Here is a 24,550-nt window from a genome sequence, read left to right on the forward strand (position 1 = left end):
ATAAATAGAAATAAAAGTAATAATGATTAGTTAAAATCTTAACGAATATATGGCGTCTTCTCGTAAAATCATCGAAACCAGTTATAACGACTCGACCATATTTGGAACGGATTTTTACGTTCTGATGGTCGCACAACGGTCGTCGGTCATAACTTCCCACACATTGGTACGCACGTTGCTGGAGATGCAGACATATGATTCATCCAAAATGAATCTTTTTTGAACTGCGTGACTGTGTTTCAGTCAAAAATATAAATGCATGTATTTTCACAATGCTTCTACTGTACTATTATAGATTGTTTATTATAAATTATATTTTAATCATAGAAATTGCATAAAATGACTCGCGATAATTAGCAATTCAATAAAATGCATAAAAAATCATTAGGTCTTTTAAGTTCATAAGTATATAATTAGATATTATCGAATTATGTATATATAATAAATAATGACAAACATATCTTAATAAGACATAATACGATATAACGTAAATATGAATAGAATACATTAAGGAAACTGTGATTACCTTGCTTAAGTACGTTGTATTTACAATGGTTATCTTTTAAACAATGAAAACGGTACTGCGAATGCGTAGTAAAAGACCCGCGTGACACGTCCTGGTACAATTCAGCCAACGCTTCAAATTCAAACGAACCAATCTTGATGAACCGATCACTTAGCTTGACCAATGAGAACTCACGAATGTTCGAGCACTTTGACAAAATGTACGTATATGTCGTATGTGTAGCCAAACGTTCACCAGTGTGAATCGCTGAAATACACAGAGATACTTGCATGTCGCAATAAAAGCAGCCAGCAAGCCAGCAAGTCCACCGACCGTTCAGATCTCCTAGCAGTCCTAGCATTGTCAAGTGCGTGTGTGATTGTTCCTGTCGCAGGATCTACTTTTACTCTTCAATAATTACTTATTTATTCTTTTAAAGGGAAAACAGGTAAGTTAATTTGTTTATTTCCAATTTACGACGGTAAGTTCACGAGGTGATAAAGGGACGCCACCAAGTACGAACAAAGAGACATCGCTTATTCTCGTTTATGCTTAATCAATATTCGATACCAAACAAAGAGAGTGTTGTTGTTTTTTTACAAAAACCCTAATCGACATCTTCCGCATTCGATTTACAGCGTGACTGCAGTACGTTTTTTTGAACGCGATCATGCGTAGAAGTAATCGTAACTTCGACTTTCTGTGATTGCATTTAAATAAATTTATTATAATATTTTTCGTAAAATATGGAAGAGAATACTGAAAATGATTTTTCGTGAAATCACTGAACGTCAAGTCAAAGAAAATTTGACATATATTCGTGAGGCTGGTTCATTGCACTCTATATACTGTACATTGTACAGACAGCTTCGAATAATTTCAAATACCGTTTACTTCGTTTATGTAAGAATAACACGCAATAATGCCTTGTCTTTTCCTAGAAAGTTATTACCCTTTCATCGTATACAGGTGTATTATAAGACACTTCTTCCAGGAATAAAATCTTTTCGATCCTTGAGGAATTTAGCCACAATATAAATAGCATATAGTTTCCTTATATACCTCCTTTGTTTGAAATGAACTTTCTAGATGGGATTATTACATTGAAAATTGAAAAACATGTACGAAAGTTAATGTAGTTTACACGAAACAAGAAATAAATATTCGGAAAAAATACTATTTAGCTTTTTTCAAACTCAGTTTATAAAATGAAAGATATTCTTTTACAGTGATATACAGATACGGCAGCAATGGCTACGGCTACTGAATCGCCTGTTAACAACGAATGTAAGTGATGAAATCTTTGAACAAAGATATTAATCGATTATTTCCTATAACAATTTCTACAATTAGCGATATTTGTGATCTATATGATACTATCTTGAGTATTAACAAAGAATTGCGATAAGATATACAATATATACGTGACATGTACATTATACATTTTACATATAATACATAAAATGTTTACGTTTTTTTTTTTTTTTTGTTATTTATCCAAATTGATAGCTTATTTTAAGAAAGTAATGAATATATTTTATAAAATATACATTCCATACACGTTAAGTATATTCATGTATACATTGTTTGATCTTATACAATCAGTATGTACTACACGTCAACGATGTTATTTACGATACGATAGTTCGGTACACCTATATACATATTATATTTGTAACGACGACTTTCTTCCAGTCATTGTTCTGTCGAGTTTCGTAAAACGCCACGAGTAATGAACCAAAATTCCGTGTCGAATAAAAAGGTAGTCGTGAATTGTATGTAACACGATTTTTACACTTTTGGATGACAAAGTCAGTACGACAAAGGATCGTTAATTAGGAAGGCAATTTAGATGGCAGTAGGAACACACCCTAAGGCAGCGAAAAGTAGATAGTTGCTGAGAAGAGGTCAGAGCCCTCCATTGGCGTCCTCGGAGAAGTGCAGCCTGCACTTCACCGTGGCAACTGCAGCTTGTCTCAACTGCAGTGCTTGAACGCTTTTCAGTGGTTCTCAACTACCAGTAATTTTAATATATAAAAATGTGTTTCTTCAATAAATCGCTGTTGCGATATTTTTATATTTGTGCAAATAGAGTATTTATTCTATCTAAACATGATAAATTGTTGTATTTTCACATTTTGTTCTTTTTATAGTTATATTATATACTTCAGCTCCTAAGACTGCTTGATACATTAATTCAAACGTAATTTAAAGTTTCCTTGTAACTGTAGAGTCAATATTTATGAGCGTGACTTTTTACGATTGTCATATTGGAGCTGAAAATATTTTTTCTCTTGAAGGCTCTGATAGTCAATACCGATTAAATAAAATATACAAAAATGATACAATGACGAGTTAAACACAATTTAAAAAATTATTAAAAGATTATATGAAAAAAAATTTAAAAAATAATCATTGCATTGCAACTTATCTTCAGTTTGGTTCCAAATTTTTTACAGAATGGAATATAATGTAAGATACGTATAACGGAACATACGTGTACCATGGGTTGAGTATAGATTTTTTTATGTATCAATTGAATGCGACAATTCTATGGCTATCTGTAATTTCGCAATGCGAATAATTATATGGAAAGTGATTGTATTGATCTTTCATTATCGGACTGTACATGGTGTAACGGGACCCGCATAAGTGTTGTGTATCGATAAATAATGCTGTTTCACAATTGAACGCTGCGTCAGCTGCTAGCATGCGATTTGAAGCCTCGTTCCTCGCTCTTTTCAGACCGGCTTCTCTCGTCGTGTCGAAGGATGAGATTCAAGTTTCTCTTGCACGCGTGAAAGAGAGCAGTTCGGTTAACTCTCGGTAGAATTTAAACAGCGTACACATGGTAACATCGAAGTGCGTAGGTTAATCTGATTGTCTGGTGCAAGATATATATCGGATGAAATGTCCATAAGTGATTTCCCTCGGTGAAACTCACCGTTGAATTTCTTCCTGCCTTAAAGGGTATGCGACGATAAACCATATTTTGAAACGATGCACCTTTCTTGACTGGTCAACTACAACTTTTACTTCTATTTCTTGTCTTTCTTTTCATTAACGCTTCTTTAAATCATCCAATTAAATGTAACGAGCGAGTGAAACTCATTAAACATCGTACGAGATCGAGACATTCCATGGATCTTCTTTTCCTATTCGGGTGAATAGATTTTTTAACGAATTGCTATCGGGCAGTTGTTACTTATTATTTATTTGCTCGAGAATAAAATGATTTTCTTTGGTGTACAAGGAAAATGTAATAGTATTAGTATCATCTGCTGTTAGCTGTACAGTGAGATTTAAATGAAGATATCGGAAAGGTTGAAATTTAAAAAGAATCCTTGGCAAACGGCGAGATTCGGTTTCGAGGTACTTCCATTAGAATACGTCACTCCGATTTCTGCGCAATTTACCACGGTTCGTGACCAGTAGAAAAAGGGGCGACTGCATTATTAACATCGCCTGTTCCCTCGTTCCGAGTTCTGAAAATATTCCACGATATCGATCCACGTGTAGGAGATTCATTCATTTTACGGCATATCCTTCGATTGTAATGCGTCACGGAGTTCCGACATTGCAATTGTTCGATCGTTTCTGTCAAATGGAAAAGTTTACGGAACAACGATTATCGTTTGCGTCCTACATTTTCTGGCTTCTATTTGTTTTAGTATTGTTTTCTACATTTGTTTCGACCGATTTTGCCAATCCTCGGGATTATTAAAATACTGCGAAAAATAACCACAGAGAATAGAAAAAGATGAATACGATGTACGGTCAGTCGGATCCGAAGATACGAAGGGTGTGTCCATAGACAAAACAGAAGATACAGTTTCGTAAAAAGAGCAATCTATTTCGAATGTCAATGTAGAGCTATCGAGAAGGGGAAAAAATATTGATGGATCGTTTAGAAACGAGGATGGGTGAACGACTGAATTATTCCTCGCGTAACGAAACCACGTTCTACGTCGATCGAAGAAATATAACAATAAAATCGAAGTTGAAGTTTTCTCAAATGTCAGGAAATTAAGAGGCTTTTGTGTGTTCTTTTGAGGGTTCGAGTAAATTCAAGTAGAGGTGCTTAACACGGATACCGGAACAATCGAAACAAGGTTTCTCAGCACTCTACAAATACTCTTCAAGGCGCATACTGCAAAGTCGTCAGTTCGAAGATCGCATCCTCGGTGTCGCAACCAAGCAAGGGCAGGATCTAGCGAGCGGTAGGGCTTGATTTATAGTTGCGAAATAGGGCGCCGGTTATATAAAATATTCGCAAACTTTCAAATCGATATGCTGCGGAAAAATGATTAACTCAAAAATCTTTAAATATTGTAATCTCATCTCTGTACGATATTACAATATTATTCGACTAAATTTTCTGACAATTCTATCAAATATACGAAAGAAAATGTTCGAAAGAAAGCTATCGGTTATACGTGTAAGAACTACCATATCTTCGATGCTAGATATTTCAGCTACAATTAAACAAAATTCAATTTCAATATTTTCGATAATGATCTAATTCTAACTTTAATTCTTACTAATTCTAACATAGCAAAAATTAAAGGACGCGGGACTATGATTAGGCAAACTGCGGAATGTGGCGAAGATCGTGATAAGAAGATATCGTCCATTGATCAGCAGGCTGGTGGTACGAGTTTGAGTCGAAGTATAAGAAGCTTGACGGTGGTTGGAGTTAGACAGATGGTATTTTACGCCTCCACGTAGCTTCCACACGTGCCTAGCGACCGGCAGCCGGGTCCACGATATAGGCATGTTAAGGTTGCTCGAGGTGGAGGTTGGAGGTTGGAGGTTAGCAGAGGTGGAAGGGTGGCTTGTCGTCGGGTAGGCTACTCGCTGCAGTGGGGAGTGGTCTGCCGCGACTAGGGGCGCAAGAGGCGCCAGTCGGTGGATATTGAGCGACGCCCGGCGTCGTGGCGCACCGTGCGGATCAGTCGCCCTCCAGCCACCGCCCCAGATACGAGTTCAGCCACTTCCGGCCTTTCTCCTTGCTCGTTGGACGTGTCCTCTCGCCGCCGACTCTTCTGCGCTCCCTTTTTTCATTCTCGTAGCCGTTTTCGCCAAGCTCTTTAATTTCGCTAAATACGGACCACGATTCGCGGACAGCAGCGAGTAAACAAACGCTAGAAATATGCTGATCGGTCTTGTGCGCGATTCAGTGCTGCAGTGCTTCTGTCATAGCTGCAAAGCACCTTTGGGCATCGTAGGTGAGTTCTGTATTTGATAAAAATTTTCATCTTTGTTAGAAAGGAAGATGTGCAACCGATCTTCGTATTTTCTTCTTTTATTTTTTATCTTTTTGTTTCTATGGTAATTCATTTGCGGGCTATGCAGAGGACTAGTAGGGGAGGAGGAGGAGTCGATATCGCGGTGAATGACTCCTACGATCGAAGTGATCCGCTAAATTCGTGACCAGACGTTTCTTTTAATCTAATTTTATATGGTATCGTTGCATGCAGTTTTACGTGGAATTTTTTCACCTCTATTCATTGTCGCTACTTACTACCTTTGATATCGCGATCGTTAAATCAATTCTGTAACAACTCCTTGTTTATTTTATTCGTCTTACCTGCTCTGTTTTTTTTTTTTTCAATTCAAAAAATATAAATTATCAACAACTCTTTTTGCTCTTGACAAGGTTTGAATATGTTATGTTTAAATAACTTTGAGGTACAGAGAAACGTGACAATTTCCTCCTCGAACCTCCCTGAAACCTTCTCCTTTTAAATACATGTTTTTTGAACTTGATGGTCGGTGTATTTTTACCGCAGTCTACGGTGGTCGATATCACGTTGGTATCATATTATCTTAGGTACCTGCAGTTCGATCAATTTCTCTACCCTCTAGCAATTGGTACTCGTAGTGTATCATGGATATTACTATCACACCAAAAGTTTATTACACCGGTAACATCATTATTCTCCATTTATTTTTTATATAACTCAATACTACATAATTTGATGTATTAATATTATTTCTGTTTTATTATTTTCAAAGCTTGGCATATACTTTAACACAGTAAGCACGGTAATTTGATCGAATCGATATTTCCCATCTTAAATCTTGACTTTTGTTGAGCTTGTGCAGATACCTATACAGATTTAAGAAATAGTCTCGGTACAAATGTGCTCCATGAGGAAAGCTTCCACAAAATTCGCTACGATCGGGGTGCGGCCCAAGATGGCCACCCTTGGCTTTGTTGACCTTTGTTAACCGATAGGAGACGGTTGCATCGATTTCCCGTTAATTAAAACACGATTCCTATTTCCCTGGTCCCTACGGTAATACGACACTCATTGATTCTCAATTTTCGAAGCGGGAGGCAGAAGGGGCAATGCGCCCTTCAAGAAGCCCAGCGGCAAAGGAAAACCGCGAACCAAGCAACCGAAGAAAGTAAAGTTCATCAGTGAGTATACGTCGTTTTTTAATCAACGAGTCTTGCCGTCGATCCATTAACTTTCGAATTGCACCAGCACCTACGTAATCGAACGCTTAATCGCGTTTGAATTAAGTTTAATTAACAGCGCTTGACTTTTACTCAAGAACCGCATAAAGTCGATGATGTGGAAAGAAGAATCATAGACCAAAGTAGAAAGCTTTATCGTTTAACGATATATCGTTGTTATTTTATATGTTATTGCTTGCTAGACGGTATTTTATCGATTGAGAATTGGACAACCTTTTGATCGATTTTCCGTGCAAATTACGCTCGCTGCAAAGTGCAACGAACTCGACTCGAACAGTCGCCAATATGTCGCCGGTGAATTATAAATCGAAGGCGGCGAATGTCGGAGAACGCTCCGCGCTGCGGTGTACGGTAGGGTGGCCGCTGAAAGGTGCGTGTGCCGACGCTAGACGTCGCGGCGCCTAGAGACAATCGTCTCGTGGGCTGATCGATCCTTCCTTCTTGTGGTCTGAGTCATACTTCCGTAACTCGTGTACTTCGAAGCGAACCCGAGATGAATGGGATCGAGAAATCTTCCGCCAAAGTGGATTGTGTCTCGCCGGCCTGGGGGACTGGATGTTTTTAATTGCATCTTGCTCGATGGGGGACGCGTAAAATAATTAATGAATCATGAAGGTTTACTACCCCGTCGTTATGCGTATGTAGATTTTTGCTACGTTACGAGTAGCGATAATTAATTTGTTTTGCACTTACGCAATTAGTTGATTTAATGAAAATTAATTCTTCGATTATGTTAACATTTGAATAATTGTTTTTAATTTGTAAAATTCTACTCAAGTTAGTATGTTTAATATATTGAAGCAAATATTATTAATAATTCTGAATAATTCCAAGGATTTGAAATTAACAATATATTTACCGATACATTTTCCTTATTAACGCATTTATAGCAACTGAGATTCGATGCCAAGAGAAGTCCAAAGGTGGATTGTGCTATGAGGTAATCTTAGCAGAGCCAACGGTACAGAAGAGAGCACCGTCACCCCCACAGACAAGTCCGACTCAACAAGTCGCTATTGAAGACAAGCTTCGAGCAGCGGAGGAAAGAAGACTTTCTTTGGAAGCTCATAAACTTGCTGCGCTTGCTGCTAAGCTTAGCAAAATTGAAGAGGCAGCTCGCAAAAAAGATGAACTTAGCGCTGCTTTCATTGCTGCGACGCGTGAATCTTTAGATGCTAAGATGAATAATACAGAAGAGAAGCGAGAGGCACACATTGCGGAACTGAAAAACAAGTTGAAAGAGCACGTTAGTTGAGATCTTCATTTATTTGCATATATTCATCAAATAAATAAATGTTATCATGGTTTTTCTATTTTTGATTATAGTTAGAAAGTGTAGAGAAAACTCGCTTGAGTCTTGAACAGCAGACTCAGGAGGTTCGTTGTGCCGTCGAAGAAAAGCTGAAAACTGCCGCCGCTCAACGGGACGAGAATATTAAGAGGATGCTGGATCGTCTAAAAGAACATGTCAGTCTTCGATATTTTTCATTAGTAAGATAAAATATCCTTTTATATAATATTTAATCTCCTTTTTTTTTATTATTAGGAGGAGCAAGTTGCCCGCGTACGCCAAGGACTAACCGAGCGTGTGCAACAACTTGAATCTCAGATTCAAGGCAAGTTAGATCAAGCTCACGAACGCCGTCAGAATATCGAACGCGAACAGAAAGAGAAGCTGCGCATTCATGTAAGTCGTATGCATTATTCATTAACTTAGACTTTGGTATTAGTTTTATGGGTTTTCTATTAGATTGTTTTGGCAACTACCAGGAAGGATTTCTCGCTTCTGTAGAAGTAACACCTGTTTTGGTCAAGTTTTGAAAACACGAGTACACGGGAATGTAGTTTTCCAAACTTGGTTGTTTTCTTAGTGGAAATCCTTTCTTACACACTGTCGACAATGTTACCCAATAAGGGAATTTGAAATGGTCGTTTAGAACACTGTGAAGATAGCAAAAGTGCGTCAGATGGCGGATGAGTGCGCCACGAGAGAACTTCTGGTGAAAAAGTTCGAATTTGACAAGAGGGTTTCTACTGCGGAGCAGAACCGACAGCGAGAGATTCAACGTCGTGTGCAGGCTATTCGCCAGCATGTAATTTCGCCCTCTTTTTGTTGATTCAATATTCTTATTGTCTCTCACCTCCTACCACCATGAGATATTGGCTTATATTATACCCGTTTCGTTGATTGAGTTTCAGTAGAAATTTTATGAACTTCAGTAGCATACGGTTATCATTAGAGAACGTTTAATGAATTTTAATCGTGCTTTGTCATATTATGTTGCAGAAAATATTCCTCATAGGAATTCAGTTATATTATGTATAATTATATATCTAATTTTTTATCATTTTCTTTTCAGCATGATCCTGCATTTATGAGCTACTATACCTGATGGATGTTAGCTTAATATCACCTCTAGCATGAAACATTTAGACATTATTATTTTAGAATAGTTGAATCTCGTAAATTTACGTTTAAAATATCATTCCTATTTTTCTTGTTCTAAAGGAGAGGCGCGCCGAGATGGTAAGACAGAATAAGGCAGCTCTGTCCGAGCAATCTGTCCTGCCCGCTGAAAAGGAAACTGCCAGTTCTGGGTAAACATAACGTCATTCTTGATCGCTATCCTCGTTAAAATACCTTTTCATCGTTATAAAATTGGGAAAGAGGAGAGCGGGATTTGACTACCGCTTGCAGAGTCACTCGCTGAATAGATCGTCGGAGTTACGTGTTTGAATTTTGAAATAAACTAAAACTAAGGAGTTGCACTCGCTGTGCTTTACGAGACTCCATTACGCTTCGTGCCATTTTCGTTCGCTGGAAGAAAATTAAGGAACTTAATGCAAGCGATTTAATCGTAGTTGGAGAGATTTGCAATTTTAACGGCTTTATTTTATTACAGTTAGATAAAGCATTCAAAATGATTCAAAGAAACGTTTATATATTATGGAGAATTAACTGGTTATTTTTCTCCCACTTACTACTCGTGCAAAGAATATCACTGTCTTTATCTAACTACACTCATTTCCTTTTTTTTTAAATGTACACGAATACATAGACGTAAGCCCTAACCCTAACCTAATCCTAACCTCGGTTGAAAGATAGGATATGTAAAATATTTTCAGTTATAATGTGCCTACCACTTACACGATTGTGGATCTTCTAGAAGGTGGCATTAAAAATATCTTATATGTTTATGATCAATTGTGTATGTTGGAATCTGATATTTTACAACTTTTATAATGCTTGTTTCAGTACATTTTCTTCTTTTGATACCTACAATGTTGTTATTTCATTAATTACCCCGTTAAAAACTGTTCTGTTTAAATTTGAAATCAAAAAAGGTCATAGTGAATATCGGAGTCAAACGTTAAAAAATTTTTTCTCCTGATAAAGACTCTTTTTATCCTTCATTATTTTCTTACATAGTTCTTGGTTTCTGCTTTTGTTCGTTAAAAAGTTTGCTTTTATTCGTAGATTAACCATAGAATACTACCGCTACAATTAGATCGTAAGTGGTAATTGCGACCATATGTGTGTACAGTACAGTACATATATGATAAGTATATGTGTATGGTTTGCGCCGACATGTAAGTACACTTATAATACATATAATAGTGCTTTATACTAGGCTTGAAAACTTTAAAACCATTTTGTACTCAATCATTGTAATATTACTGCGCTAACAGAACAACAACATTCATGAAATATGTAGTTTAATTGAATATGGTAATATGATGCTTCTGTGATGACTTAATTATTTGTCAAAATATGTAGTCTTTAAGTGAGAGTGTGAGAGAGAGAAAGGAGGAGCGAAAGACATTTGATTCCTCTATGCTCGTATGGATACCGTGGCTTAGGGGCCTTAATTTCGTTCGCATTATATATCATCGCTGGAACTATTTGAAAATATAACAAAATCCGTATCAGGGCAAAGTTTTCACAGAAATTTTCCTTCGCGTAATGAAGTAGTCAACCGATGGTTCCTCGATCTTCTTAGATACTCGTATATATATAATGGGGATACCACAAACGGAAGGAAACTTTTAGCTTTGGTCACGGTATCGTCACAAAATAAAAGGAGTAAAAAGAAAATATGTCGCAGTGATATTGCAACCGATATCCTACGGTCTTAGATATTGATACTACACAAAAAATTTTTACAAAGGGCTATTGCAGAAATGTTAACGCGAGAAAAAATAAATTAATTAAAAAATAGAGATTGAAAGGAAAAAAAGAAGCATTAGAACTTTTACGTCGACGAATATATAACTGTAACCTACATCGCTGAGTGTTGCGGTTAATTCGTCACGTGTTGCAATGTCAAGAAAAAGACGAAAAGTTTTGATTTTTCTTGTGGTTATGACACGTGTCGAATAACGTCTATTTTTGCATAATTGTTGTGATCTTTTGCAAAATGTATTTCGTATAATTATTATATAGATGCCCGACGTATGTATGTTATGATTGTCTTTTTCGATCTGCGTTATGATATATAAATATTATAGATTTCTACGCGATGGTATATATATATATATGGTATATATATATATTATACGGTTACGATATGTACGTATGGTTTCTTGTGAGCTTTGGTAATTGTCTTATAGTGGTGCGAAGAAGCAAATCAATTCTTGCAAAAACCATTATTGCAAAATAAATTTTTATTGGATCAAAAAATATATCGCGAGAAACCAATTTCTTAACGATATATTGATTGCCTTCGATATTCGTTGTTCAATTTTTAATTCGGATAAATGTGTTCGTGAAAGAGAACCTGATTGTGTGAAGTAAACGGACATACCTACACGCACTTACGTTTGTTTGTTTTTATTACAAGTTCCCTTTGAGTGCTCCTCTTTGATATATAGCATAAATTAGAATGTTTTCATTTCACAAAATGTTAGATTAGATAGATTTTGGCGCCACGACTTTATAGTTCATGATTTAGATATAACCGACTATCGGTAAAACAGATTATTTCAAAATCTTACCAGTACCGCTTAATTTGTAATGAATCACAAGGCCCCGTTTATTGTGAAAAAAATATATGACATTCTTATAATAATAACGTTGCTTCTTATATTGATATTAAGCGTTAGCTAGTCTAGTATAAGATATTACACGTAACAAATTGCTTACAATTTTGTCATAGCTTTATAATTTTAGAATCGAACGTTCCAAATATAAGGAAAGCATAGGTACGTCACCAAGATCTACATGACGTCATAGGCTGTCGAATGGCCGAAAGCCAAAGGCTAAACGAAACGTCGAGGCAGGCTTTATAGCTGAGTAGGTAGAGGGCAAATGGCTGCCGTGTGGGTGAATAATAATGCGTAGCCAGTGTAAGACAAGTGATAAAAATCGTGATAAAGTGCGTGTACGATGTTACTGAAGGGCCGATTATCGGAGAAGAAGAACCGGGGGCATCATGGGAAAAACACCAAAGCCACAGCCGGTAAGTGGATAGATTGGTATACCAGGAAATTTGCGAAATGGTTCGCCTGCCAGTCGACGAGATAGCCCTGCTGCGTTCTCGGTCCCTCTAATCGTTTTCCATGGTATCAACACAACATGGCCGAACATGTGAAGATTAATTACGTGATTTTAACTTACACCTAGTGAATAAATATAAGAGAAATTTCCAACAAAAGTGTCTTCAATGTAAACGATACTTCTATTTGCGTGTCAAAAATTCATAGCAGCATAAACGTTTGAAGCATAAAATATCAAGATAAATATGTATTTAAAAAATATGTATCTTTTGGAGTAAAGAAATATCTTTCGTATTATGTTATGAAATTTAATCATAGAATATGTGATTGGAGTGTGTCAGTTTCAAAGTTATGCACAAAAGCGTACACACTTTGAGAATCGTGTATTTGTAGTTTACTCCACTAAGATGGCGGCTAATTTGTTGAAGTAATAATCATTAAGTTAAATAGTAATCGTGATTAAGATAGAATGTTGTGGTTTTATACATTATTTCCAAGGATAATACATGCTACAAAACAGCTAGTGAGGTTATACTGTTTTCAATATGGATGCCTCACACGCTTGCATGTATAAATGCATTTCGTTTTGGTGTGTGTTAGTAAACATGATTCACTGTTGCTTCTGTTACTTAAGTTATTTCCCTAATACTCGGCCTTGGTATGAATTAAATAATGGGATGGGATAGTAATATCATTTGGTTTCAAATTCAAGTGAATTTGAGAATGAGGAGCGAATGTTGACTATACATCGAATGTGTATACGATTATTATCAATGGATCTGAACTTCGTCTCTTGCATTGACATGCATTGTTATTAACGATGAAATATCGTCGTTATCATTTAACAATAGTTGTTTTCTTCGCTCGAATGAAACACCATATCTTCGTAGAATATTATCACGTTAGAGTTTGTCAGACATTGGCCTTTTTACACATTAACTGCGTAGCTATTAATTTTACAAGTAATTACATTTTTCCTGTAGAAAACGAATTGTATATGTTACGTTCTTATTTCTAGGTAAACAAGCTTCCAAGAATGTTAGTCACTTATACAACAGTATTCGTTAATTAATATTTAATTGCGTGGATTTACTAGAAAGAGTGCACCATATAACTATTATTATATATGATATGTATATATATGTAGATTCACAATATTAATCGTTAGATATTATTCACGCCAGTACATATGTATGTATAACCTGTCTCGTACAATATGCATTGCTAATATGTACGTATTAATGACATAGTCTCGTTTTGCTTTAATCTCATACAATATTATTATGCGTTCGACCAAAAGTTGCTTTCACTCTCCTTGAAAATATATCATATTTTTGTGTTCGCCACTACATATACCGGTAATAGTATTCTAAAAATAGTATGTATGTAGTTTGTGTACTACGACTCAACACTTTTAACTACATGGATAATTTTACGAGATATTTATAGATTTAATTGAGCGGAATTCTCGATCATAAAATTATTTCAATACTATTCCGAACGAGATCCCAGTTCGTTTCGCGCATGTCACACGGAAAGTGCGTGTTAGTGAAACCGTGAAAATGCATTCTTAGCATGCTGTGATAAGAATAGAGCAAGGAAGATAGAGTAAGATAACAAATAGAGGAGAGGTACGTACACGTTTGTACGTAATCGGCGCACTTATATGAACAAGTGTGTGCATGCATACCGTCACTATGCCATATGGAAACATACATCCAATAGCCTCACACAAGGATAATTGTATAAGTGCACGTGTTACCATGACGATAAAGACGCGGATCGATGTTTTTAACCCGGCGGAACGCATCAAGTTGATTTCGCGTCCGATACCTTGCGATATTTCTGTCTTCGTATTGCGCTTTTCCGTTCCATACCGTATCGTATACCTACAACTTGATCGATCGAGTTTAAGGCATGCGGTTTTTACAACGTGTGAATTGGAAAGTTTGCGAGATCCTTCCAAGTTTGTCGATACCACGAACATCAAATTGTCGTTCGTTTTGGAACGACCATTTAATTTCTATTTCATATTGAAATTGATTTTTCTTATTAATTACGTTAACTCTTTATGTACTGAACATTTTATGATTCAAATCCCATATAAATTTATTCCTATCCTCGATATAAATAACCAGCATAATACCAGAAGAAATAATGAATTTGTTATTTCTCTTTTTTATGATTTATATAATTTCTTCTTTTTAACAGTTATTGTACAATACCAAGGAAATGCAAAAAAAACGAAAGAACGTCTTTAAATTTAGCGAGAATAAAAGACCGTTCATATAGAGCTCGACCCGTGATAAGACTTCTAATTGTTATTCGCATTCGTTAACGACGTTCGATGGGCCACATGACCTGACGCTTTTTAAAATACATATGTCTTTCTTTTCAGTAATTACAATCGTCTGTTTATTCTTCTGAATGTAGGTTATTATCTAGTTCGGTTTACTTCGAAAATTTCAGATCTTCGTGAACAAGATAACAATTTCAATGATTGTCTGAAATATCTAGAAGTATATTTAACCAGATATCATGTCCTTGAAAGACTTAATTTCTTAATAATACCAGTTAATGATGATGGTTTATTCGTTGAAATCTCTTGGTCATTGACCAACTTCATGGTCTAGTTGTAGCATTTATTCATCTTCTTTTTCTTTTTATTCCGATATGATAGCGATATCAGCTTTATGTAGTTATATAAACTTCGTCCATCGTAAAATTTGTACCTCGCAGTAGTCAAATATACGCCACTGTAGTTGTCCACGTATCATCGACAGGTATTTTTCGAATCGGATAACGGTATCCATGTGGTCAAATGAAGTGAAACTAGTTTTCTCTGTCTATGAGTTTTAAGGTATATTTACCGATAAAAAACTCATTTTCACGGACTTGATTTCAAAAGATACTCGATACTGTTCTAGTGTATCTATTTTAATCTTCGAATCGTATTTCCTTATCGGCAGAAAATTTTTAAATTCACTTGGATTTCTAATTTCTTGCATATAGTCTTTTTTTTACTCATAGATTCCCTAATTTTTAGTGTATCACTTCATTTCCATCTTTTATTCTGTTAGAACGAAAGTAAGATTGGAAAATAAACAGTATCCGAGTATTGCAACGAGATTAAGCATTATTGCTTAATATCGTGAACATCATAATATTACAAGATAAAGAATAGAATAATTATTCGCGAACCCAGTAAACACGTATCCTTGGCGATTTAATTTCAAAGATATAGTGTACCAATTGCGGTATTACGTTGCAGTAATACTATTAGTATGTTAATTTATAACACGATAAACAGTATAAAATATGCGGTAATAATGAATGAATGTCGATTACAATAAATACTATACTACGCTGGTTGAAACGGACGAAAAAAGGTCGATTCTGCTTATATCGTTGAATATAAGCAATGCTAAACATTGATTGCTTCATCGTCGAGTGTTTACCTCGGTTAACACTACATATGCGCTGCTATATGTTGTTGTTAATACACCGTGCAACAAGATTAATCAAAGAACATTGAACGTAAGGGAAATAAATCAATTGGGTCCTTATCAAAATTGTCCAAAGTTCTACGAACGCATTGGCTTCGGTGTACTCGTTTAATTGATGGCAACGAACGAACCGCGGCTAGCACAGTGAATCTAAACGAGCGTTTTAATATTGATGCAGACCCATTTGAATAATAATAATCGTTTTATCGATGTGTACTGATGCAACGGCTTACTTGTGTTGCATACTTTTCTTGCTGCAACGATCATCCTATTACTTTCTATTCTATGAAAGATTTCTATTAGAACGTTCCAAAAGTCTTTGCGTCTTCTTTTAGAAATAAAATTCGCGCAGAAATGCAAAGCGAAGACTTTCGAAAAGACTTTGAAACGCTCTAATACGGTTAAAGATCAGCAAAATTATCATCCCCTTTTTCCTTATTTTCTTCTTTCCCTTTTTATCCATCTTTTTTTCTTACTACTTATGTCCTTTTTTGTCGAATTACTTTATCAGTCTGGTATCTCAATATTTTTGTTCGAGGAGTTGGAGAGACTTAATTCGGATATTTGGATGCGAATGCACACGCCGGCAAATTATCATATGCCTAAAAGTTGTCAAGGACCTGGCCAGGATCGTTTTGTGTTTTTAGCCGAGCCTCGGCAAAATTTCTCGGAGGAATAACGGTCAATGAATCCAGCGTCGGGTGTTAAGCGACTCAAGGTCTTTGTAATCTAGTCTCAATCACCGTCAATCTACACTGATCTTAACAATTTATGGCGGTGCCACCTTCTCGCCCGATGCAGCCTTTCCCATTCTCAATTCTCGGTCAAGCCGCTTCCTTCGTACTTTCTTACTAGATATGCTACTTTAGATATACCAACTATTTATGTCCTCTATACATATTGATAGGTTTGCAGTATTATCAATTTTCTTTGGTAGAAACATTCTATTTTAGTTCTACATGTCGGTATGCTCTTAAAACATTCGTATCTAATAATAACGATAATAAAATATTTATATAGGTGACATCATACAGTTGAAAAAATATTCACTTTTGTAATCTTCTGTAAAATAAGTGAGACTTATTTATTTACTGAATATTATAGAGAGTACTATACTTTGGACATTTTTATATATTTTTACATATCACGCGTATTCTCTGCATTTTTGTATCTTCAAATTTCCCATAGGCACATAAAAATTCATTACGTAACAATAAAAGAGTTAGATTCCAATTGGAGTTTCCAATTGGAAATTCACTCGAGAGACCAGTACGATCGGACTCCTCTATTTTTTTTCTCTTGGTTGTCCACTGCATTTCATTTGGCCTACAATTTCTGCCTGACCACAGAGGGACGACTGGCGCCGTGGCGCCCGACGCCACCTCTTTAGATACTATCGCCCTCGTCATGGTTTATCCCAGGGGTTACATTTAGCAGGAAAATCGTGCTATCGAATTAATTGACGCATAGACTGCGGCATATCTGTATGCACATTCGTCATGAGAAACGCGTTCGAATTTCGATAAAATCCTTTTTTTCTTTGTCCACTTACGTTTAATATATTCGTCGGTTAATGTAAAAAATACTATCATTTGTTTAATAATATTCAAACATATCGAGTCCATTTAAAATGCGATTTTCCCCTCGTTAAATCGCAAGTATCGCGAAACCAGTTACGTAACCAGTGTTGATATCATCGTTGTATTATCAACGTTTGAATTATACTGATGCATCGCGCGACTTTCAATCCGAACTTTTCGTCTCTTCTTATTTCTCATCTATTTTTCCAACTTAATCTAAATAGTCTGTTGCTTCTCAATATACTATCTATTTGCCAGTCAATTTTCGAACATCATCGGATTCTGGTATACGCATTTATCAAGAGAATGTTATATAACGCTAACTATCGATTCGAGTCCTTTCGAGAACAATTGGCATTCTAACTTCAAACAGAAGAAACTTACTTTTTCCTCGAATAATCGCAAGGCGATTCTCACGCGGTTTTATAGTATTCGCATCAATTAGTTGCTTTACCACGCTTTGTGCATGGTGTGATAACACGTGAACGTTATCTACGTTAGTTCTGCAAGATATGCTAAACGTGTAAACGTTCATTTCTCAAAAATTCAAGATCAACGCGTTAAAAAATAGAGAGAGAGGAATGATATAGCGAGTGATATAATTATATCGATATTTGTTATTATTTGCGATAGGGATCTATGACGGATATATTATGCGTGTTAAATAAAACATTTTCAAACTTCATTATCGTTGTAACGATAGATTGTCTCGATTATATCGGTAAAATCTGAAATAAATGGAACAATGTAGATAGCAGTTACATTAGTACAAATATATACCAATTTGACAGAGATTATTCAAATATTTCTATATTATTTTCCAACGAAACCACCTTACTAATGTACTAATTAGAAGTTTAAAATGAATATTTATAAAATATATCTATGATTTCTATAATATTATTGTAATTTCCTCTGGTTAACGTTTCATAACTTCTATACATTCTACTAGATCTCTTTCAAACTGGACTAACATATTCGTGATATTATTATAGTGCTAACGTAGTTTCAAAAAGTTGCACATAACTCGCAACACGTTCATAATGCACGCAGTATATTCATAAAAGGATTCTACAAGTACTCGAGTACTTTCGTGACTCACTGTACATCCAGAAGCGTATAAAATATAAAAATTCGATAAGTTCCTCGAGACAGTCCGTAATTTTGCGACTCATTGACGAAAATGTTTCGATTCCAGCGTACGATCGCTAAAACCGATAAAGTTATCATTCAACGTGACCTAAAAAACAGACATTCCATATGTCGCAGTCCAATGAGATCGATCGACTTTGTGGGCATGTTTGCGAACGGAGCGTGATCGCTTATGTAACGTTTCGAATTTTTCTCGGTTTTCAGCGCATTGAACCGATTATCAGGAAACCGGTGCGATTCTTTCCCTCGCCTTTTCGCACGAGCCTGGCTACCGTTGTCGCGACGGAAAGCACGTTCGTTCATAAAATATTGCACGAACGAAGAATGTGTCAGTAATCGCGGTCGAACGAGGAGACCGGTTCTCGCGATACGTCGTCTCGCCGCCACTCGCCTAAGCTCATAGAATATATCGAATAAATCGCGAATGTGCATGAAATCATCGCGAGAATGCCACCAGGGGGGTAGATTTGCGTCACAAGCGAGCTCCGTTGGATCGTGAGATGATTTGGTTTTTGTGTTTATTTACATATACCCAAGACCAATCAATTTCCTTCTTCTTCCTGTTTTTGCAATTAGACACGCGTAATGCTGCTCGAGATGCATATATTTTTCCTCGGCTCAATCGACCGTCGATCGATGTTATCGTGAGTTTTTATAAGAAATCGATGTTACGCCGACGTTATTCATGCGAGATTTACGAATAATAACGAATCGACGCGACGATTAAATTATACTCGTTCCCATCAAACGAGAGGTTCCTGGCGAAGTACGCGATGCAAGGGGAATTTCAAGGTGGAATTTCTTGTATGCATTGGACGCTTTTAGCTAGCCATATAATATAGTTGTATGATAACTATATGTGCAAAATACGTATATTACATATATACTGATTACGTAAACATACGGATGAATAGTTGATATAATAGGATTTCTCCATCTGTCTATGTGATATTTCTCGCTAATCACGAATCTTTATTTAGATTGTTCTATCATTCATTTGTATTCTATGGTTATGCTCTATTACTCTCTGTGTCTATGTACACTCGTAAAAATATAAATTTACATAAACATTTGCAGTCTACTCATATCACGAGCTATCCTCTGTCAGTAAATTTTAAAACGTGTCTCTCTAAAAATACAAGTGGGTATAAAAAGATTTTACATGTATCTACCTATATATCTGTCAGATCAACTGCGATTCCCACAGGGTTAAATTCCATTGATAACGCATCGATCCGTGGGCTAAAGGGGATCCGCGATCTATTTGAACTTTTATTGTGAGATTAATAACGCGATTCGCGATAAACTAAACACATAGCACGTATATATAGCAACCCTCGAATTCAAACGGATTTTGCTCAGCTTTTTTACATCTGGCCGGATCTCAAAGTCTTCGGCGAAAATACTAAGCGCGTTTCACGGACTCGCCAAAATTTCGCACGTCGTGAAGCAGCAGGAATGCATTTGCCTTTTGATTCGTATATATGTCATATGAATATTCAGCTTCATATTTATGTAGCTAAATCAGTTTCTACGATATCCATCGAGTACAAAGCGGAAGTTAAGCTCATTTGCGGTTTCCAGCTTGTTTTTTCTACTTCAATCAGGAAAGTCTGATAATAATAGACTTCTTTCGTGCGATACAAGACGTTAGTGGCCCCTTTAATCCGAGAGGAATCGGTAGTTACTGGGGAAAACCAGTTTCGCGTTGTTCATGAACGATCAACTCACCCTTCGTGTTCCTCTTTCGTATTCGCACAGCGCGTTTCGATCGACCTTGTCGCTACCTTCTTGAAATTCATGCTTCGAGCAAAGAGAAAATATGAAATATCATAATGTCCTCGGGCACCGGTGTTATTCGAACGGCGACTTCGCTCGGACTACCTCGAAAGATCGCTTTCCGCTTTCGTTCCGTTCGAGTGTTAACCAAAATTATTTTAATTAAATCGCCGAATCTTTTGCGGGTATCGATAATTCTACATAATTTTCACTGTTCTTAATTTCCATCGCAAATATTAGATATTATACCGACACTGGAATTTCTAATTTATGGAAAGGAATCGAATGTAATTAACACGCGCTAGAATTTAGAGAATTTAATTCTGTGTGTCATAATGCTAGATGTAGTTATCAGTTTTTAAGTATCGAAGACCTAATAACGAGTATATCGAAATAATGCAAAGGCGAAAATAATCAAAATGCACAGATTCGGTGTTGCATAGTCAAGTCTTTTAAATATATATTTTATTTGATTATGTTGTATTATATTATATATGCACATACATACGTAACGTATATAACACTTTGTAACAGCATATTTGAAGCAATTAGGGGTTACGCTTCTGAACGAAGGAGAATGAACAACGCGAATGAAATACGACATTGCTTAATGGCTACGTTCTTATTATATCAAACTGAATAATACTGTTAAATGTTGCTCCAAAACTTAGACTTCGATGCACCGACCTTTCTATCAAGACTTAACCAGTATACACTCTTCTTTCGCGGTTATGCAATCAGACGTTCGAAAGATATTAATACGCCAGATAATTTGCGTATTCCTTCTTTTTTTTATTTTTTATTTTTTTTTGCCATTCATTTAATTTCTACGTAACGGGATTCGGAGAGGGAATGCTATTTTATTAAAAAAATAACAGTCTACCAACCTACACTATTATGGTTGTCAGCTCTTCGCATAACCATCGTTCGGCTGACTGATAAAAAATTTACGCCGTGTCATGTAACTTGTTACACAAGATTAGCCAGAAGCAAAACGTTTCGCCGCGACGCATTTTCGTCGTAAGGCAACAACGGATCGTCGAGACAGAGATGAAGATGGGTCGTGGTCAAAGTATGTGCTTGACTCGGATTAATAAGGCCAATTGCAGTCGTTAAAAAGACTCGAGTTTTTCTGGCGCTTCGGCAGCAGGCAACGCTTAGAGCGTATCTTTTTCGATTCTCCTTAGACATTAATTAATAGAGCGACGATTTTGCTTGATAAATGCGAAGTGAATTATTGAAGTGCTCGTTCGATTTAATTTGCTATAAATGAAGCCGATTCGTACTTCTGTCGAGCGACTACATCGTGTTTTAATTTCGATGCTTGTATCGTCATTGTCATCGCGTTTAGAACCCTTTCTCTTGTAACAAGTCGATATCTGTCTCTCTCGTACGTTGAACAATTTTTTATATTTCTTTGTACACGAATTTTTTGGTGCTAAAAATTTTACGAACGACGCGGAGAAACTTAGAAAGCAACCAAAAAACGAGGAGATCCGAGAAGCAATAAAATTATCAGAAATGGAATGCAAAAATCTTATAAAATCAATTCCAACATGCACAAAAGCAGTTATTCGTACATATAGAAACGTCATAGAATATTCAATAATACAGGTAAATGAAAATTATAATTATCTAATATATATTATTTAGTATTTATCGAAAATCCTAGTAAAGCTAACTTTTAATGCGAGACGATGATTTAAGTATGCTATAAAGCACTCGCACCGAGACATTGGTTCCCTGAAATTAATGGGCTGGCTGAATTCCTGTAAGGTTAAGTGGCCGAGTAGATTTTCAAGATTTTCGAGTGCCTCGGCATTCGATGTTAACGCGTTTGGTTTGGAAAGCTCGTCGTTTGGAATCGTCGAAAGTCGATTTTTGTTGCTTCTTATACTTCCGTGATTTAACGTCCACGTTAATTTCGACACGTGTCTGTCGTTTCGATCTTAGAGATATTTTGCGATGTCATCGTAGTAACAGTTATACATATGTATGAAGATAATTGGATATGGGAACAGCGAGAGGCAAAGGATAAAAGGTAGGATAAGCAGAGTGATTCACAGGTATTGCTATTTAACAACATTAATAAATGTTAACTCGTTCAAGGATCTTTTTCTTGATTGTAAATTAGGAGAATACGAAGGAACAGTTGATACAATTTTTGCATCACTGTGTCTGCGACGCATTTGTATTTTCACGTTCGATCTTTTGAAGTCTACAGAACAGAAGAAAATCCATTAGCTGCTATTTTTAACAAAAGACGTGTGATTTATACAAACATCATGGTATGTAATATATATGTCCAAGTATATTTGTATAATATCTGAAATATACAGGGCGAACCATTGGACCGGGTTGTAGCTAGGATTTCGTTGAAAATAAAAAGAATTTGCAGAGAGAAAAATTGAATGGCATGCTAAGATTTATGTTCGTAGCTACTCTTGTTTTTTATTATGCAACGATTTAGCACGCACGGGGAAAGTTCTTTTTAAATGGAACTCTATAACTTGTTATTAACCATTCGATGCATCTTTCAATTCTCTAGGAAAAAGTATTAAGCTACTTGGATCGAATAATGCCTAGTTTAAAATACATTTGATTTTCGTTTCAGCAAATTTATTATATAAAATACAAGAAAAATATAAACACTTTACGTTTGTCCTTGTTTATCACACGCTAAGTTCTACAAAACTGCAATTAAAATACCTTTTAATGTAAATATTTTTCGACCCAACGGTTAATAGAAAATTATAGAGTTGCATTTAGAAAAAGGAGTGGAATTATACTTTTCCGGTATATCGAAGCATACTAAAAAAAGCGAGTAAAACCCGCGAACATGGATCTTATCGTGCTATTCAATTTTTCTATGTATATTTTTCCTCCGTCCTCGACGAAATCAGAGCTACAGCCGGGTCCAGTTACGTGGTTCACTCTATATAGAGATATATACATGGCCTTCAAATCAGATACAATAAAGACTGCAGAAATTAGCATGGCTTACTAGTAATAAGAGGAATTAGATTCGTCAAAAAACAGACATCAACTCGATAGCCGCGTGACTAGATCCATTAAGAATACCTGAAACATAACAACATTCGTGCTGATAATTCGACAGACGTCGCAACATTGTAACGATTCTGAATAGGAAAACGACGATAACGGGAATAAACTGCGTGGTAGTTAATAGAAATTCGTTCCTAATCGATCGTCAAGGTCGTTAACATATCCCAGTCTTAAGAATAATTGTCTACCAAGTGCGATAAGACGTCTGACGAGACGGTGCTTACCATTGACTGTGATAGACCTGGGTCACCGACTCTCCTATATACGATTGACGTCGAAGGAAGCATTAAACGACAAAAGTATAGCAATCTCAAGGTCGTTTTCAATATCGTTTCGAAACGCTACCTGTGCCAGGTAGAAAAATTTATTTCGAGTCGAGCAAAAGTTCGATGCAAAAGAAACTCTTTTCGAAAATTCAAGGTACATCGCGTTATCAGCTCTATCGTTAATTATAATAGAGTCCACCTTATGTAAACTAGTAGACAGACAATACTATTGGGACAATGAAATTTTCGAATAATAGAACAATCATTTTTCTGAATCGAAATTCCATTTATTCGAATACAGATTAAGATTAATCGATAGATTCCTTAAATATTTACATATCCAATATCTTTTTGATTGCTAAGTTACATAATTTTGTCAACATAGGCAAGTGCACGGAGTTACATTCTTGTCATACTTCGAACCATCCAAGCTGTTTTTCAAATGCCACGAGTGCCTCGACGTAACAAGGCGCTTCTCCATCAGCATTTTCGTTTGCTGTTTGCACTTGTATAAAATCGTCATTATTATCGTCTTTATCGCAATGAAACCATTTCGTTACATCGGTATATTTAAGGTTTTCCTACCGTTGCCAGCATCTGCCGAGAATCTACGTGCTTTAGATAATTTTTGATATCGTGTTCTTGTTTTCTAATATTTGCGATTATGGCTTTTTCAACATTCTGTGTTTTTACTAATTTTGTCGCGCTTATGT

General features: G+C 36.1%; 2 protein-coding genes across 5 annotated transcripts in view; both read left to right on the top strand.

The window, feature by feature from the left end:
- The first annotated feature begins 748 nt into the window (after window positions 1-748).
- Stai (stathmin) lies at window positions 749-11,810 on the top strand. 3 transcript variants are annotated; one of them, XM_072020149.1, is made up of 7 exons: window positions 749-953; window positions 1,735-1,792; window positions 7,883-8,238; window positions 8,319-8,459; window positions 8,539-8,679; window positions 8,930-9,085; window positions 9,502-11,810. In XM_072020149.1, the coding sequence occupies exons 2-7, from the start codon at window positions 1,756-1,758 to the stop codon at window positions 9,592-9,594; spliced, it is 924 nt and encodes a 307-aa protein (XP_071876250.1). In that variant the 5' UTR covers window positions 749-953; window positions 1,735-1,755; the 3' UTR covers window positions 9,595-11,810. The 3 variants fall into 3 exon arrangements, with proteins under 3 accessions (XP_071876250.1, XP_071876249.1, XP_071876251.1); XM_072020148.1 differs by lacking the exons at window positions 749-953; window positions 1,735-1,792 and adding exons at window positions 5,443-5,733; window positions 6,843-6,932; XM_072020150.1 differs by lacking the exons at window positions 749-953; window positions 1,735-1,792; window positions 8,930-9,085 and adding exons at window positions 5,452-5,733; window positions 6,843-6,932.
- Window positions 11,811-12,128: 318 nt separating this feature from the next.
- Nfat (nuclear factor of activated T cells 3) overlaps window positions 12,129-24,550 on the top strand; it is a 56,985-nt gene continuing 44,563 nt past the window's right edge. The window contains exon 1 of one of the 2 annotated variants that reach the window (XM_072020137.1): window positions 12,129-12,451. In XM_072020137.1, the coding sequence (XP_071876238.1) occupies window positions 12,425-12,451 (27 nt within the window). In that variant the 5' untranslated portion in view covers window positions 12,129-12,424. The remainder of the gene's footprint in view (window positions 12,452-24,550) is intronic. The other variant, XM_072020130.1, reaches the window with a different exon arrangement.

Source organism: Bombus fervidus, chromosome 17 (assembly GCF_041682495.2).
Source record: "Bombus fervidus isolate BK054 chromosome 17, iyBomFerv1, whole genome shotgun sequence".
NCBI lineage: Eukaryota > Metazoa > Arthropoda > Insecta > Hymenoptera > Apidae > Bombus > Bombus fervidus.

Coding starts and splice junctions, on each gene's coding strand:
- Stai (XM_072020148.1), top strand. CDS start 5,658: ATGCTGATCGGTCTTGTGCGCGATTCAGTGCTGCAGTGCTTCTGTCAT. Junction 8,239..8,318: donor AAAACAAGTTGAAAGAGCAC/GTTAGTTGAGAT, acceptor TTTTGATTATAG/TTAGAAAGTGTAGAGAAAAC. Junction 8,680..8,929: donor AAGAGAAGCTGCGCATTCAT/GTAAGTCGTATG, acceptor ATGGTCGTTTAG/AACACTGTGAAGATAGCAAA.